We start from the raw sequence: 18,049 nt of genomic DNA on the forward strand, positions 1-18,049 counted from the left end.
AGAGCGTCCAGTTCAATTTGATGTTTCTCGCTTTTATCGTCCATCACTTCTTGTTGTAGTTTAGCCTTAAATTATAATAAGCGTATATAATAGCCTTAACATAATATAGCGCGCATCGTCTATAAATATTATTGATTGATTCAAAATCATGATTACCATCGACTCAATTTCATTTCGATGCTGTTTTTCCACTTGTGAATTGTCATTCTGCAAAGTCTTATATTTCTCAGTAAGATCTTGAAATTCGGCTCTCATGTCGTCTATCTGCTTCTCATATTCATGAAGAGTTTTGTCTTTATTAGCGCACTCAACCCTCAAGTCAGATAATTCTTGGTCAGTCCCGTATTTGGATTGCAAATTATTTTGTTCGGCGTATAATTTTGTTCTTGCGCGTGGACAACTCGTTCCAGTTGGCTTTACAAACACACGTTTCTTGGGCAATTGCGGCTGTCGTGAGAAATATTTATGCAAAATCTATTTTCCAAGTCATACATAAAAAGTTATCCACTTTACTTTCATAAAAGAAAAAAAAAACACAAACAAATGAACTGTAATATATCAAGAAATCGCGAGCATTTTATAGAAATATAAGTGTACGATAAGTTTCGGTGTGCAAATCGTGAATTCATGTTATATAAAAAATTCTACATTGCTTATTCTGTTGCAAATTACATGGATAATCGAAGAATTTTTCATGAGTCGATTGAAAATAATCTTAATCGCTAAAAGGCCTTAAGGTACATTGGAAAATCATACAAATCTCTTCTTATAAATGCTTGAATTCAAATTTTTATAGAATTTTATTGGGATTCAATGTGAATTTTATTACAACAGCATCGCGATAAAACATTATACAAAACAATTTATTACATTTAAATTCAATATTAATAAAATATAATAGAAATGAAATAGAAAATTATAAAAACTATTTAGTAACTAATAGTAATGCTTGATTATTTCATAGGGATAATTAATGAATCAAATCAAAAGTACGTATCGCTGACATTTAATATTCCCATGGAATGGAATAGCGATTTAAAAATTTTCGACTAAAATATCTCGAAGAGGATTCTTCTGTTAATTATGGATCAGAGGTTTTTGCAATGCGTTACCGTTCTGAATTGCTTGATGCTGGTGCTGCGGCTGGACACCGAGGCACTGTACTCGGCGCCGCTGCTCGTCGTACTCTTCGCATCGTTCAACCTACCGGTCTTCTTCGCGATCGAGCCTGACACGTTGCTGCCGAATTTTGGATCGTAAGCACCAGGCGGAGGTACTTCGCCTACAAATTTTTACAATTTCAGCATTAAAACAAAAGTGACGATCGTTTGTCAACTAGCAACGATATGCACAGCACTTGCCACTTGGGTAATAACGTGTACAAAAGTAAAAGTCATTTATTTTGTATTTTAACGGCCAAAGTGATGTAGGCACATTTTTATTTATCTTTATATATATATATATATATATAGGTATATGTTTTTATTGACATTTATTAGGCTTTAAGCATTATCGAACGTAGGATAAATATAGTTGGGCGCTTTTTACTTATTGGTCGATAGCACGATTTAAAAAAAAAAAAAAAAAAAAAAAAAAACTGCTCTTTTATCTGGCGTCCGAGAGAAAGTGGGAAAAGCTACGCGGTACGATATCAGAAAATAATATTCTATCCTCTAAAGTGGATAAAGTGAATCTCTTAATTTTACAGATTTATCCTTTCGTTTTAAATTGTTCTTTACTAAAGTGTTATTGTGTCAAATCGTTTTTTATAAAACTTCCGAGATTATTATTTAAAAATTTATCTACATCTGTCATAGTTAAATAAACCCACAAGTGACAATTATAATTAAAGCCCAAAATATCAAGATACATCGATATGAATCCGGCAATCTCAATAAAAACAATTATCGGATAATCAAAAACGAGTGTCTGCACTGGCTTCTATTCTTTTTTAAACGTATGTTCTATGTTTACATTAGAGTGAATATCGAATTTGATAATCGCAGCGACGGAGATAAAAGCATCGTGAATTATTGTAAGAGTGAATGCCAGCAAATCAAATAATGGGGGCGAATTGGCTTAGCATTAACGCATTAGCGCGTAAATATGAATACTCATTGTCGACCGTTCGACGTTCAAAATTCCCATAGGATCCACGCCAATAACGTATCGATGACGGCTACGGCGGCTACGGCGGCTACGGCGACAACAGTTCCCTCACGGCGGGAGGAAACGGGAAAGGGGGGCCGGCTGCACGGGTAATTGGCCGAGGGGAGGAAACACACGCGAGCAGGAGCAAGATAGAAAAGGACGAGGGGGACAGCTGTGGGAGCTCTTGGCTGCACGATATTATGCCAGGTGTACGGAACATTGCTGTTCTCGCCGGGGAAGCGCAATTTTCTCATGAGCCCCCCCCCCCCCCCCCCCCCCCCCCCCCCCCCCCCCCCCCCCTTTTTACCCTCGGCACAAAGAGCCAAAGAAATAAGGGCTGGGCTCTCTTGCTTTCACACTTCATGGCCCTTCGCTCGTCCAAGGAGTCCTCGTGCCTCCGGGCCGCGCGCCACCCCCGGCCAATTTTCACTCCATGCTCGAATTTAAAATACTCGGGCTGCGCGCTGATTCGTTGATTCGGGCGCCTCCGCGCGATTTAAAACGCAGGTTGGGTAACGGACCGACGACGACGACGAGTCCCCACGGATGGATGTACGAGCGAGCTTCGTCGGCTGCGAGATAATCAATCAGCCACGCAACGTACTACCATCGCCACTACTACTACAACTACCGCTACTTTACTATTGCTACCACTATCACTAGCACTATCGCTATCGCTACTATTATCACTACTGCCACTACGTTACTATTATTACTATAAAAACAATTACGCGACGACTCTACTACTTCTCTATTACTATTGCTATTACTACTATTATTATTACTACTACTACTACTACTACTACTACTACTATTACTACTACTATTACTACTACTACTACTACTGCTACTATTACTCACTCGGCAGTTCGTTGAAACGTTGAATTCGCGCTTTGGAGAAGGACATTGTTCTCTTGTCAGTTGGTGGGTACGAGGCAAGACGACGGAGGCTTTGTTAGCAGGAGCCGGGTGGAATGTTACGTAACGGAGGAATCGCGGTCGAGCCGAGGGAAAAGCCACTCGCGACGGCGTGCACGCGACGAAGGAGTTAAGAAGCCTCCCTACTTGGGCCACATGCTCACCCTCGGAAACCGTAAGCGCGACTGCATCGAGTCGTTAGCGCAATAGTGCGCCGTAGTCCTTTTGATTTTTAACGGTTGCGCAAAGTACGGGCGGAGCGCTTACGCACATAGGCACATACGCACGCACGTACGCGGATACACGGATGTTGGAAGGGAGCGACGGCGGGCCCCAAGCTGCTCCCCGAGGCTCCGCACCTTCCCGCCAATTGCAGGCCGAGGGTTGGCCCTTGGCTCTCGTCCCCCCTTGTTCCCATATAATAGCTGCACAGGGCTGGGCCCCTCCGCGCCTAATCTTACACGTCGCACCGACGAGCTCTTATCATTTATTGTGCGCCTGCGTGCGTGTATGTGTCCTGCAGCAAGCTCTGGCTACTCGTTATCCTGGGCGCAAAAAAGGCATTTAAATAAAATTCGCCGGAGAGGCCCAAGGGACATTCATCATGCGCATTGTAGGTAAGTTCGGTCGATCTTCGACGGCTTGCTCGCACATTTCGTCGCTCCGATCTTGCAAGTATCGTAAATATTCGGAGATCGTAGCTGGTGCCGTTGGTGTTGTCCCGACGCATTTCTAGGCCCCGTTTCTTGGGGATTGTCCGTTCGAGCGGTGTTTGAGCCAATATTGTCATCGCTCGTACTAGACAATCGGTTGACAACGTTCGCGATTGGCGAGCGTTTACGCTTCGTATCGAGCGTGCATTCTTTAATATTGCATTATTCATACGTGATAATAACGATGAGAATGATGTAAGTAGAGAGAGAGAGAGAGAGAGAGAACGGGGACGAATGGATTTAAGAGCGACGCGTAGACTAATTATCTACGATGATAAAGTACGACGTTGGTTAACGAGGTGATTGCGGAGGTGTTTCAGGGAATTTGCAGTCGCGTCGTGATAAGTAAAGTGGCTTAGATTGGAAATTTCGTATGTAATCAAAGTAATTCGTATTGTAATCGAGACTTTTAACGTTAATTGGCTTTGACTCGAGAATATTTACTAATTATCATCTAATACTCGGAAGATTCTATTTGAGCAATTAATGTGAATTCGAATGTCATAAATTTTTAGCTAATGCGACTGTTTTCTTTGTTCTCTTGTATTATTATTAATTAATTCTTAATTGTTTTGTTTGTTTTTTTTTATCTCAGACAAAAATAAAAAGAGACCCTTTCGAAGATAAATAATGAAAGAAAGAAAAAATTCTCGGAAAAGCTGTAATATATGACATCATCGTCCATTGTTCCTGTTTAAGTTTATTTTACCCTCGTAATTACTCGAAAATCTTTGGACAATCACGATATGCTTTATTAATATCTGCAAAATTCTCAATCGTTAATGATTGAAACTCACTAGTGCGCCAGAGTGGCAATAATAATATAAAAGTAATAATATAAAATTGTGTGATTCGATGCAATTTTTCAATAATGCTTTTTCAATAAATTTTTACTCATTGACAGCAGCAGTTATCCGACATTTTATTATAAAATCTTAATTTATTCTTGATTTAGGGGGAAAAATAAAAATCATTAACCGAATGCGATAATTAACTTTATGTAATTTTAAACACTACGTAATCATAAAATGTAGAGTTTGCGTTGCTTCCGGCCCTTTAAATCAGTGCTAAGAAGCAATGTTTTCACTCAATGTTAGCAAACCATGTCGATGAAAATTAATTCTACAATCTCGTTGTATATTTTGGATATTTATTTACCGATTTGCCTATGGAAGAAATTTTTTTAGATCGATACGATCAATTACGAAGGAGAATAGAGAGAGGAAGCGTTTCTCAGTTCTCAGTCAAAAGCATCGAGTGCATTTTTATATTTTAAAGCATATTTTATGTTTTTATTAATATATGAAAATTTTCAATCGAATGACATATTTATTTATTCATACGTTTTTATTGGATAAAGAAAGCCCTTGATCTTTTAAAAGAAATAATTAATAATTATTCATACTAGGGATTCTTGTAAATCTAAGGCTAGTTTGTTGAAATCAATATCTCAAGTCGAGTAATTCCATCCACATGCTAAAGTGTATTAAATGATTATTAACCGATGCAATACAAAACAATGCACGATACATTATTATAATATAAATAATAAGTTGTAAGCAGTTGTATGATAGATTAAACACGATAACGTTGCAATTGATATGAAATTTTATTATGCCTACGCAATAATGAAAACTTGTATGTTAAAATTTCTATGAGAATGTAGTTTTGAATGTAATTCGTTTGAGTCGTTGATGTATGAGAAACACTCCACGGTTTTAGCAGGATTTAGTAAAAAGTATTGTTACAAAGTCGGGGACTATAATTGTAGATTTATAATGTAATATTGCTTGATTTGATGAGCCTTTGTATTGGAAAATTATAGTTCAAACTAGCGAGATAATCCAGCAAAAGGTACTATTGTATTTAGAAATGTGAGATGAGATTTGTAAATAAAGTACAATCTGCAATTGATTTTTATATAAAGGTGTATAAAATACAAAAAATATTTCGTCTCAAGGCGATCGAGTGAAATTGTCGGTAAAATCGTTAGAGATATTAAATTTTTCCTTGATTAATAATTGTCGTTTTTCTAATCGTTTGTAAAAACAAAAAAAAAAAAGAAAAAAAAAAAGAAAAAAAAAAGAAAAAAAAAAGAAAAAAAAACGAAAAAGAAGAAAGAAAAGAAATTCCTGAAAATATTGCACAAGGTTGAGCCTTCGTATTATACTTTTTCTATATCATCTACTGTTAAAGCTTAGAATTCTAAAATATAAACAACATATGTAAGTCTCGATACGCGAGCCTTGTTTTATTATTATGCGTACGAGCGTGAGTGGGCGCGTTTGCGTACGCATATGCCTAGTTTCACACATAGGTCCATATGATTTTACGGATGGTGTGCTTCTACGCCCGTTATACACATGCACGTAAGAAGTTCTTAAATGCAAATATATATATATATATATATATATATATCCTGTGATGTTATGCGCGCACAACGAGATAAAGATAGACAGATTATGTGCCTGTGTGCGTGCCTGATCGTGAAAAGTATGATTTATTAATATATCGAAAAATAATAGTAACGCGATGTATTAACTTTTAAAACTGCAATTATTAACTTTTAATACACGTATGAGTGAAGGCGGATGTTACGCCACTGGTCGTAAAGCTAATGGGCGACGAGGATAGAGCATGAGCTCATATTGACGCTGAAGGAATCATCAATGTTTCTACTCAATGCGAGCTTCTTGGCCCTTTATTTTTCATAATGCAATAACATCGTTCGCGTGGAAGTATCGAGAAGTCGAGTAAGTTTCAAATTCCTTGTAAGAAATTCCTTATAGAGCTTCGTGGGTCCAGTTTGGAGTAGGATGATGGGCGTTGGAATCGACGGCTCGAATTACAAACACCGAAATTATTTCTCTACGCGTTTTAATTTCGATTAAGACTAAGGCAATAGTGCTTTTCAAAGGCGTCAGCTTCACACGACGAATTAATTAGTCAATCAATAATATTTAATCGATAAATGACATGTTCGGTGCAAGCAAGTAATAAAGTAAATTTTTGAGATATAATTGAAATATTTTAATAATAATTTATTAATACGAGATTTATATAATTTTCGATATATTTTGGTGCTAAGTTTGTAAAACTTAGCCCTAACGTATGGCTAATGTCAAACAGCAACACGCAAACTGATAACAATTGATAAAATATATCTCAAATGTACGTTGTAAAGCGTAGGTAGGTAGGTAGGTAGGTAGAGAGAGAGAGAGAGAGAGAGAGAGAGAGAGAGAGATATATAATTTCTTTTATTTTGAAAAGTCATAATCGCATATTTATCGTGAATGCGATAAAATAATAATTGATGTCTATAGTAGCTATAGTGCTGTTGGGAAAATTAACTTTTCGTACGATTATTGCAGCTCGAAGATACTTAACGGATAACTATAAACTTTATAAGCTAATATATTAATAAATGACCTTCGCAACTAAACCATTTGCTTCCTCGATATGAATTCCAAATTTTTTAATGACCTATAAAATTTTTAAAATATCAATCATTACCGTTGAAGCGCAACAAATACAGCAATATAATTGCACATAAGACTTATCTTATCAGTGCTGTGTATAATATAATTTTTTTTAGCAGTTCGCTTTAGTGAAAAAATATATATAAGAAGTGAAAACAAATAAATTTAAATCAATCGATCGTTTTACTTTCTATTAATATTGAATTTCATCTTTTTCAATGATGATTTCAATTTGTCTAACTATTACGTGATTCGTATACAATTAAACATAATCAATAATAGTTTGTTCATTTTATCGATTTTATTTATATTTTATTTGATTCGTTAAGTTATAAGCAAGTTAATTAAATTGATAAAAACGATTCGACACGCTAAATAATGCTACTTATAAAAATTCTTGCCGCATTAAAAAGACAAAAAAAAGGAAAAGAATTTGTCTCCTACTACACATACGTAATAGTGAATTCATACTTATAACAAACATAATTTATTCTGCTAATTACGCTTTGTTGAATAATTGTATACAGTATATAAGCATCTAGCAGTGAAGTTGTTGAAATTTGATCGAAAATTAATATAAATTCTCTATAAATCATTAAAAATATAATATTTTTTTTTTTTTTTTTTTTTTTTTTTTTTTTTTTAGTATCACATACACATGCTCACACGTATATTTACAAAAGGTGCATTCTGAAATCTATAATTAAATATTAATTACTTTTGACTTACTTCTGTTTCGAGCAATTGAAAAGTTAAAGAACTAAATTATGATCATTATTTTTCATCTCTAGAATTTTTGTTTTATCATTGTTAGATTTTCTTTATTTTTATATTTAATATTAATGCATTATTAATGTTGTTTGATTAAAAAAAAAAAAAAAGCCATTATTTAATGTTAGAAATGTAAATTTATTTCAAATACTTATTAATGTATTTATGATATTTGTTTAACCGATATGTTTAACTTATTCAAAGAGAAAGATAGATGCTTTATTAAGTGAGCGTATATAAAAGATCGTTTAAAATCAGTTTTTTAAATTTACCGAATTGTTCAATTGACTTAACTGTGATATCTTGTTCTTATAAAATTAATTTTTGTTCTTTTATTAATTACTAGTAATTGAATTACATTTGGATGCATTCCATTCTCGTTCATTAAAGATAACTCGTAATTAAAACTTTTTCGTTAGATCTCTAATGACATATTAAATCATTTCCCATAACTGTTATATAACTGAATAAATATTCTTTCTTTTTTTTTCCTTTCTTTTTTTGTTGTTGTTTTTATTTATTTATTAGATTGTCTCTACTATGGCTGCAACTTATCATTGGAAACTCCATTTTTTTTACCATCGTCTTAGTTTGGAAAATATACAAGAAAGATTTTTTTTAATTATTCCAATATTTATGATTGACTCAAGAGGCTACAATTACATTTGATTGAAACTCCCGCTCTTGGTATGGTGTAATTAATTATTGTTAATCATGTTTCCTTTATAGCGGTGCAATACATAGTTTAGACGTAGTGCCAACAGTGTCTCCATCTTAGTTCTGCAAATACTAAGGTCAATACAAAGCGGATTAAAAAATGAATTGAATTCTGATTGAAATTATAAATTATGAATTTAAAAATTAAGGTATTAAGATAAGACACTCGCACAGTAAAGTATTTCAAATTATTTTAATCGTATTGTCATTTTTTGCAATAATACATCCAACTCAATTGGAGAAGAAAGTTATAACAATGATTATTAGTTCATTAGCATATGGCTGAGCTAAATTTTTCTCTTAAGCAGTTCTGCAAAAAAGAAATGCCTCTTTGCATTAAAGATCGTTGGATCGATAACTTCGATATCGAATGTACTCTCATGCAAATGTACATGATATCTTAAATGAAGAAAGTAAGTATATGAATTTTATATTTATGTAATTCTTAAAGTTTTTTCAAAAATGTATATTGGCCCTATCGGCTTACACGATAATATGTCATATGTACGTATGAAAATAAATTATTCGCCTTTAAATGCATTAGTGATGTAATTATCACGGGAAATTATATGCCCTAATGTTCGAATGGTGCTGCATGCGTACGTAAAACTGCAAATGCCAATAAATCGTCTTGCGCAAATTAAATTTAAATTAAATGAAATACATAAAAGCATTATATATAATATTATCAATGCAATATCAATATGAATGTATAGTTAATTTAAATTTTAATTTGCGCAAGACGTTATACACACGCACACGCACGCACACTATATATATATATATATATATATATATATAAGCGCTCATAATAAATCCACAGTTAAACGACTAATAATCTTCTTATCATATCATTGCTTTTATATTTAAATACATCACTTTATTCATAGATCGGACAATCTATCAAGTGCCAACCTAAAGCGTGAATTAAATTTATTTAATAATAAGGAAATGATAAATTGCAGATATGCCGTTTACTTGGTTAAATGAGAAAATAACTAGACATAACCGGCGCACGTAAATGCATCTAAACTGTACTTAACTTAAAACCAGAAGGAAAATTCAGAATTGGCTGTAAGTCGGCGACACGTCGCTGAAGTTTGATCAGCTGCTGAGATTAATCGAACGGTTAGAGTAGCGATTACTTTTTCCCAATTAGAGTAAAGTGGTGTATTAATAATGTATAGCAAAATACTCATTTCAATTATCGGATTACTTTTAGTTTTATTAAACGATGTATATTGTCAGTACAGAACGAAAAGTGTAAGTTGCATCGTTCATGTCTTATTATTAAAGATCCTTTTAAACATGTTTCATCGACCCCGAAAAAAATGCCTTTTTTTCATTCGAGCATTAAAATTGTTATTGTTTATTATGAATTGTTAACGCTGCTATTAACTCGGTTTCACTCTATTCTCTGTATCTTCGACGCTTTAGTTTTTAAAGTGAAATTACTTTAATGCAAATATTAACCTCAAAATATTAATTTATTATATTTCTATTGTAGAGTCAGAGTGCTTCACTGGCTGATCGTATACAGCAGCTGACGGATATGTCTATGAAAAGACCTGTGATGAAATTTAATACGGCAAAATTTAAAGAGTTTATCAAAACTACGCCCAAGAATTATTCTGTTATTGTAATGTTTACGGCAATGGCACCTCAGCGACAGTGCCAAATCTGCAGGTTTATAAATATCATAAATAGCTTTATTATTGCTTTATCCATGTTTTCAATACTCATTTTCAGATAATAAAAATGTTTTAGGCATGCGAACGATGAGTTTGTTGTAGTGGCCAACTCTTTTCGATATTACCAGCCATACTCGAATAAGTTATTCTTTGCGTTAGTCGATTTTGACGAAGGCTCGGACGTTTTTCAAATGGTAGATTGAAAAACGAATGATTATATTCTTATTGTCTAAGCGCCTATGTTTATCGATGATTTTTTTCCTTCTGATTTTAGATGAGATTGAATACCGCACCTGTATATATGCACTTTCCAGCTAAAGGTAAACCGAAAGCAGCCGACACAATGGACATTCAAAGGGTTGGACTTGCCGCCGAGGCTATAGCAAAATGGATCTTGGAACGTACTGATATACAGGTACGAGTATTGCATTTAATTAATAACAATATTTATTCACGAATATTTTGTTCTCAGATCCGTGTCTTCAGGCCTCCAAGCTATTCTGGAATTATTGCTGTTTTTATGTTATTAATCTTAATAGGCGGATTCTTATACCTTAGACGTAATAATCTTGACTTTATTTATAACAAAACCATTTGGGGACTCGGTGCAGTGGTATAACTTTAACTTTTATTTCGCTTATAATCTTAAAATGTTAATATTAAATTTACATGACTTTATTTCTAGCTCTTTACTCTTACAATGATATCGGGTCAAATGTGGAATCACATCAGAGGTCCTCCGTTCGTCTATAAATCAGCAAATGGCAATGTAGCGTATATTCATGGCTCCTCCCAGGGCCAACTTGTTCTCGAAACTTATATCGTTCTGCTTTTATGTATCCTTTTTCGCAAACTTAGAAATTACTTTGAAAAATAGCTTGTTAATTGAGTATTCAAACATATCGTTTCCTTAATATTAAATAAAATTAATAGATGGGGCTGTTGTTGTGGGTATGATCTTCATGACAGAAGCTGCTTCACGTAAAGGTGATGTTAAAAAACGACGAATATTCACTGTTATAGGATTGGCTCTCGTAGCTATATTTTTCAGTTTGCTTCTTTCAATATTTAGGAACAAGGCTCAAGGTTATCCTTACAGGTATTATTGAAATTATAAAAACATTTTCTATAAGTACTTTGAAATTATTACTATAATTGCATTTTACGTATAAAAGAAATGATAAATCTGGAATTATTTTAGTATATTCTATGAATTTGATTGATTATGAAAATCTCTTCTTCTATAATAGATATTTTACAATTACTCAATAATAACACTACTATCGATAATTTTTTATTTTACAAATAATTTTTCAATGTACTTGCGCTTAAATTTTTATACTCTGTTTATCTGAATAATTTATATAAGCAAAAATTTTCAACTATAATTCATTAATATTTTTTATAAATATTTTCAGTCTTCTATTTAAATAAATGAATCTCTATTGGATGCAACAATTCATGAAGGCTAAAATTGTATTTATATCGAGACTTTATATCAAGAAAGAACGAGACTGTACTTACAATAACATCGAATGACAAATGATATTTAAAATAAGTACATTTTCATTTATCAGTTGTATTGCATTGAATTGAGTATAAAATATCATCATTGTTGCAAGTAAAACTTATTTAAAATATAAAATGAACGATTAATTGAAAATATATTATACATATATATATATATATATATATATATATATATATATGTATAATATATTTTCAATTAATCGTTCATTTTATATTTTAAATAGACATACAGGTAAAATTTTCTTTTTAATGTACTTAAAAAGTTAAACAAAAATAGACGTAAACAAACATTTATAATTGAAAAAGATTTGTATATAATGAACGAGGATAGATTACAAATTTTGGATCTGTATATATAAATGTTACTAAAATTTATCTCTCTCTCTCTCTCTCTCTCTATATATATATATATATATAGAGAGAGAGAGAGAGAGAGAGAGAGGGATTTTAGTAACATTTTTATCTCTTGCATACAATTGAATTTTAATATATAGATATTTTTTAAATATAAATGTAATTTATTTTGAAATATCGTAAGAAAATACAAATTTGGATTGAAAATTTTTTATTTACACATTTATGTTGTAAATTTAACTTTTGACCACACAATTTAAAAAAAAAATCATTTCATCGGCAGTTATATTTAATTGCAAATTTTATCAATGCCTTTTTGATAAAATGATTTAAATTTTATCCAAATAGCACATTAAATTAAAGCCCGTACTGTACTGGTTATAGTTCAAAAAAGTTTTCGAAAGCTTTATTACGTATGATTGTATTGTGCTTTTGTTTTTACTTAATGTCCTTGAAATCATTCCTTGTTTAAATATAAATATAAGATCGAACAATTGTTAAATATTACAAATTAAATTTCATTTAGAAAAATAATAAAAATGTAATTATTAAATTAGATAACTTTATTTGAAAATCTGTATAAATAAAAAAAATAAATAAATAAACATTTATATTTTAAGCTGAAAAATCTATGACATTAAAAGATAAATGGCAAAATTATTTTCCTATTAGTATAATTTTTAAAAGTCTTTACAGACCATTGATGAGATAAATATGCACATTCCACCTGTAAAGGAAGTACACATAATTGTTAGTTTTGTAAAAAAAAAAAAAAAAAAAAATTTAAGTAAAATGAAAAATTTACAAATTAAAAAACTTTTACCTGATTCATTATAACCCAAAAGGACACATAATGAAATGTATATGCCTTTCTCAAGATAATCGATAAGCATATGTATATAATAATCTCGGTTAATTGTAATGGTCCAGATATCAAATTAAAAAGTTCTCCTTCAGGCATTTTATAATTTGTTGTTACAACAATTCCTTTTTTATCCTTTCTAAGGTTTGCTAGAATGATATTTGTTCTATATTGCATATACGTTGATATGAGAAGTACCGTAGCACAAGTATACTCTGTAAGGCTCAGTCTTGTCCAGTTTACATCTACCTTTGTATCTTTAATAAAATAATATAATGGGGAACGAATATATATTTTAAAATTAATTATTAACTTTATGTTTAATTAGCATATATACCTTTTGTAATATCATATGATTCGCCAACAATACTAACTATGGTTCCTAAATAATGAAACAAACCTATTATGTAAAAAGTAAAATTCATATATGCATTACTGAACACACTTATATAATGAGTTTCATAATATCTTTTCCAACAATGTATTGTTAATAAAATTAGCGCAAAGATAGTATTTTCTGCTGGAACTGCAAATCGGGAAGTATTATATTTCGCAATCCAAGACGAATGTGCGAAAATTATTTAAAATATTATTTCTTACTTAGTGATAATGTTGGCTGGCCCATTAAGAATTTCAATATTTTCACTACTATGTCTGGCAATTTATCACTTTGATAATATCTATAATAAACAAGGACAAGAGCAGCGGTCGAAAATGGACCGGCAAATGTGTAAAAATGCTTAAACCACCTGATGTAATTTGAATAAAAAATATTAATTTTTTCGATCGAAAATTGCAAATAAATGACTTATATATTTACCTTTTTGGCACCTCGAGTTTCTCCAGAAATTTATTTTTTACGTTGGAGCAAAATTTGCCATATCGAAAGATTTTTGATACAGACGTTGGCAAATAATTTTCAAAAAAGTTTACCAACACACCGCCAAATGCAACGGCCAATCCGTTAATTAAAAAGAAACCTTTCACTAAATTCGAAGTCATTTTTAATGGGAAAACGTAATCTTTACATAAACAATAGATAATCCCATTCGAGTCAGCGATCATACAAAAATTAACGGATTCTTTCAAATAATTACGGTTAGCGAACCTAATGATCTATCGTGTAAAAAAAACACTTCTCATTTACAATACAATTTTACACTTATTTTTCTTTGCTTATTTACATATCGGCGCAGAGGCGACACTAAAATATATTATTTAATTGTTGTAATTTGTGGAATATCGTTATAAACAAGCGAATGGATATGATCGAGAAAAACAATATTAACTTACCATCGGAATGTACATGAAATATAATATCTGTCGATAGTTAGATTTATTATTTCTCAAAGTATTCGACTTTTATACAATAGGCCTTTTTTAACATTTGAATTTACATTTTTCATTTATTATGTTAATTTTATTCATTCAACTGGTTGATTAGCTTACCGGATCGAACTCGTAGCGTCACTCAATCTATTACAATCACGGATCTTCGATCTTCTTCACATTCTCATACTACGTTTACTTTACCTAATTACGGAATCATCAACTATAGCACAATACTCGGTACATGATAGTCCCGCTATTTTTGTTTATCGGCATTTCTGTCATATTTCATGGAGATTTTCTATTTCATGGAATCTTAACTTAAGCACGACGGGCATAGCACACGATTCGACACGAGATGACCCTCGGCGCTCCTTGTTTGGCATATATAACATAGGGTCGGTTTACAACAGCTGTGATCTAACGAGTTCGTTATACAAATACGACAAGAAGATCCACAAGAATGTGCATTATTCGCAATTATATGCTACTCTATTTTTGTTGTTTTTTTTTTTTTGTTTTTTTTTTTCACCTCTACTTTGCCTTCTCGTTCATTTGCTGTTGCTTTTAAACGAAATTCAAGTAGTATGGTAATTACGACAGGATAACTTGCAATTTATCAGTCATTTATGACTTCGCTTGACTGGCCAAAGCAGGTGGCCGTGTGATAATTATGTTTTTAATTGTCCTCAAATGACATTGGAGCGCTTGAAACCTGATAGCGAAGTAACCGTTGCTACTACTCTACAATAATCGTATTATTGTTTTACTAGGCCGTAGCCTTGATAAGATAGATTTTGATAATATCGTAGCTTTGCTTAAGAGAAATTGTACATTATATATATATATATATATATATATATAGATGAAATGAAGTTAAGCCGAGGCCGAGGATGATTTTTCATTTGAGAGGGGCTCTTAAGAGGTCAATGACTCCAAGATTTCAAACGTTCACCTGTGTAGCGGCGGCCTATTTTAAGAACATCAAGAAGATACCGCAAGAACCTTACAACTTATCAAAATACTCGCAATATTTGGATTCGCGAGACTGTACGCATTTAAAGCTACGAGTGTCGATTAATAAGCGATCGCGGTATAAAATTGAAATAAATTTTATAAATACCAATATTTTCTACTTTCTGTCAATTGCCATACGATTCTACAATAACATAAGCTATCATGTAAAATATTATTTTATGAATTTTGAAAAATATTTTCTACACAATTTACGACTTTCGTATTAATAAAGAAACTTTATAATTCCATGTTTTCATTTGCCGTTGCTGTTTAGTTTAATTGAAAAATAAATTGAAAAATAAATTTACGCGAATATTATATACGATTCATTCATTTTTTGCTTTTTTTTGTTTTATACGTGTGACAGGTTACGTATTGCACAAAATAACTACAATGCAGTTAGTGCGTGCGAGGAGCTAACTTTCGGTCTCAAATGCCTCAATTGAGGCCTAAAAATTGCAATAGTCAAAGCATAATAAAGAATCTGTTAAAAAAAGTTTGACGTAAAAGATTCTATCGACGAAAGTGCTGCCCAGAAGGAGTTTTCCAACATAACGTTTATACAGATACATCATCTAGATACTGGAGACTGCCCAATGTTTATTTTGCATTTTATTTGAAAATTTGATTGAAAAATTTCATCCAACATCTTCTTTTAAATCAATGTCAATTCGTACAAATTGGACAAATGTTCTTTTAACGCACATTAATGTTTTTAATAAAAATTTCCGATTCTTCAACGTCCATTCGAATCAACGAATGGCATTCCGATGTATGCAACAGGTTATGACGACTAAAATTATATTTGTGTAATTTTTAGTCAAAAAAAAAAAAAACAAAAAAAAAAAAAAAAAATAATAATATTAATTCATAAATAATATATTACTGTATCCGTATCTGCCGTGTCGACTGAATATATACCGAATCAACAGAAAATATTTACCAGAATTAGCAAAACAAGTGATCTGTTATGTGAATAAAATTCCTCGTTTACAATATAATTTTACACTTATTCGATGCTTTAATTAAAATATATAATAACAATATATATGTGATTAGCCATTGACCACTATCTCTTTTAGTAGTGAATTGAATGGTTTACTCGATGATAGAAGCGCTGCAAAAATTTGATAGACTCATTAGAAGATAATTAATAAAATTAAAAATTTCATGTCGTTATAATACCAAGCTTTATCGAAATACAAAGTCTACGTTCAATATTAACATTAAAAGATTATAAGAGATTTAGGAAATTAATAAAGTAATTATGAATGTATGGTAAAAAAAAAAAAAAAAAATGCTTATTATACTTATTTATCAACATTTGTATTATTTTTTCGGATTGTTAAAATAAATAATGAAAATATATTTTTTTTATTTGCTTATTTCTTCTTATTTCATAAGCTTGCTTCTCAAATATTACATTTACTTAGTATTAAGTAATATGTAAATTTTAAGGTAACGAAGAATATAGATGAGAATCTAAATTAACTTTTCAAGAAAATTCTATTTTATTTAATACATTGAACAATCAGAACTATTTAACAAAGAATTTCATACAGTGTTTATATGTTGAAAATAATTTTCTCACTCTACCACGGCAACAAAAACGTATAGTTTTGCGCGCTGTTACCTATCTTTTAAACACATATCATTAATATATTTAATATTTCCATTAATTTATTCGATTGTTTTTTTCAAATGCTTATTGAAATTCTTATAATTATTACAGTGGCAAACAATATAAGATTATGAATAAGAATTTTAATCGCTTATAATTAAACAATTGAAAAAAAGCAAAATATATGTATTAATTTTAAATGAAAAGAAGTCAACTAAAATTGATAAAACATTTTCATTTTATACATTAAATTATACATTAAATTTGCTTCTATGCCTAATTTATTAATTCTTATTAATAATAATAATAATAATAATAATAATAAGAATGTTATTATTATTAAATTAAAAGCAATAGAAAAAAAATGCAATGAAATAACAATGACAACAACAACAACAACGACAACAACGACAACAACAACAATAAATATTAATAAGGTTTAAAAGTTGCAATGCAGTTTTAAGAAAAGCCGTGTTATTTGCTTTGTAAAAGTGAGGAAATAGAGTAACTTTAATTTGTAAATAGGACGAGTCTTAGAAATGCAAGTCATGTGTTTCAAGTTTAGAAATAAGAATGAGAAATAACTATGTACAATGTAAATGAATTTGTGAACAATCGTGCATTATAGCAATGTAGCATTTATAAATTGTTATTAATGAATTGAAAATAATAATAATAAATCGTTTATTAAGTCATATATGAATTGGTAAATTGTTTAGAAACGTAACAAAATTATACTTATATATTGTGTAGAAAGCGAAGAGATTGATTGGGTGGGATTTGGTATGAAATAGAGCATAGGAAAAGAGAGAACGAGATGGTTTGAGGAAGTAAGAGTAAAACAATTAATAATTATAGACAAAATTAATCTTTGAGCGTTACAAAATTCTATTAAA

At 31.2% G+C, this 18,049-nt stretch overlaps 3 protein-coding genes across 3 annotated transcripts in view; 1 reads left to right on the plus strand and 2 right to left on the minus strand.

The window, feature by feature from the left end:
- The window catches only part of LOC105365620 (centromere-associated protein E), a 7,358-nt gene extending 4,097 nt beyond the window's left edge, over positions 1 to 3,261 (minus strand). Inside the window, exons 1-3 of the mRNA XM_011503834.1 lie at positions 3,013 to 3,261; positions 1,113 to 1,282; positions 157 to 447 (exon numbers count right to left, since the gene is read on the minus strand). Coding sequence (XP_011502136.1) covers positions 157 to 447; positions 1,113 to 1,282; positions 3,013 to 3,058 — 507 coding nt within the window. The 5' untranslated portion in view covers positions 3,059 to 3,261. The remainder of the gene's footprint in view (positions 1 to 156; positions 448 to 1,112; positions 1,283 to 3,012) is intronic.
- A 5,375-nt stretch (positions 3,262 to 8,636) lies between these two features.
- On the plus strand, positions 8,637 to 11,549 carry Ostgamma (oligosaccharide transferase gamma subunit). The gene is made up of 7 exons (XM_011503835.1): positions 8,637 to 9,162; positions 10,257 to 10,435; positions 10,517 to 10,634; positions 10,715 to 10,855; positions 10,913 to 11,053; positions 11,126 to 11,276; positions 11,374 to 11,549. The coding sequence occupies exons 1-7, from the start codon at positions 9,154 to 9,156 to the stop codon at positions 11,547 to 11,549; spliced, it is 915 nt and encodes a 304-aa protein (XP_011502137.1). The 5' UTR covers positions 8,637 to 9,153.
- A 1,403-nt stretch (positions 11,550 to 12,952) lies between these two features.
- Positions 12,953 to 14,344, minus strand: LOC105365575 (polyprenol reductase). Its single transcript, XM_011503777.1, has 5 exons — positions 14,007 to 14,344; positions 13,787 to 13,935; positions 13,524 to 13,712; positions 13,148 to 13,443; positions 12,953 to 13,051 (listed from the first exon to the last, which is right to left on the minus strand). Exons 1-5 carry the CDS (start codon positions 14,249 to 14,251, stop codon positions 12,962 to 12,964), a joined length of 969 nt encoding a protein of 322 aa, XP_011502079.1. The 5' UTR covers positions 14,252 to 14,344; the 3' UTR covers positions 12,953 to 12,961.
- Between the last annotated feature and the right edge of the window lie 3,705 nt (positions 14,345 to 18,049).

The sequence above is a fragment of the Ceratosolen solmsi genome, unplaced genomic scaffold (assembly GCF_000503995.2).
Source record: "Ceratosolen solmsi marchali unplaced genomic scaffold, CerSol_1.0 scaffold48, whole genome shotgun sequence".
NCBI classification, from domain to species: domain Eukaryota; kingdom Metazoa; phylum Arthropoda; class Insecta; order Hymenoptera; family Agaonidae; genus Ceratosolen; species Ceratosolen solmsi.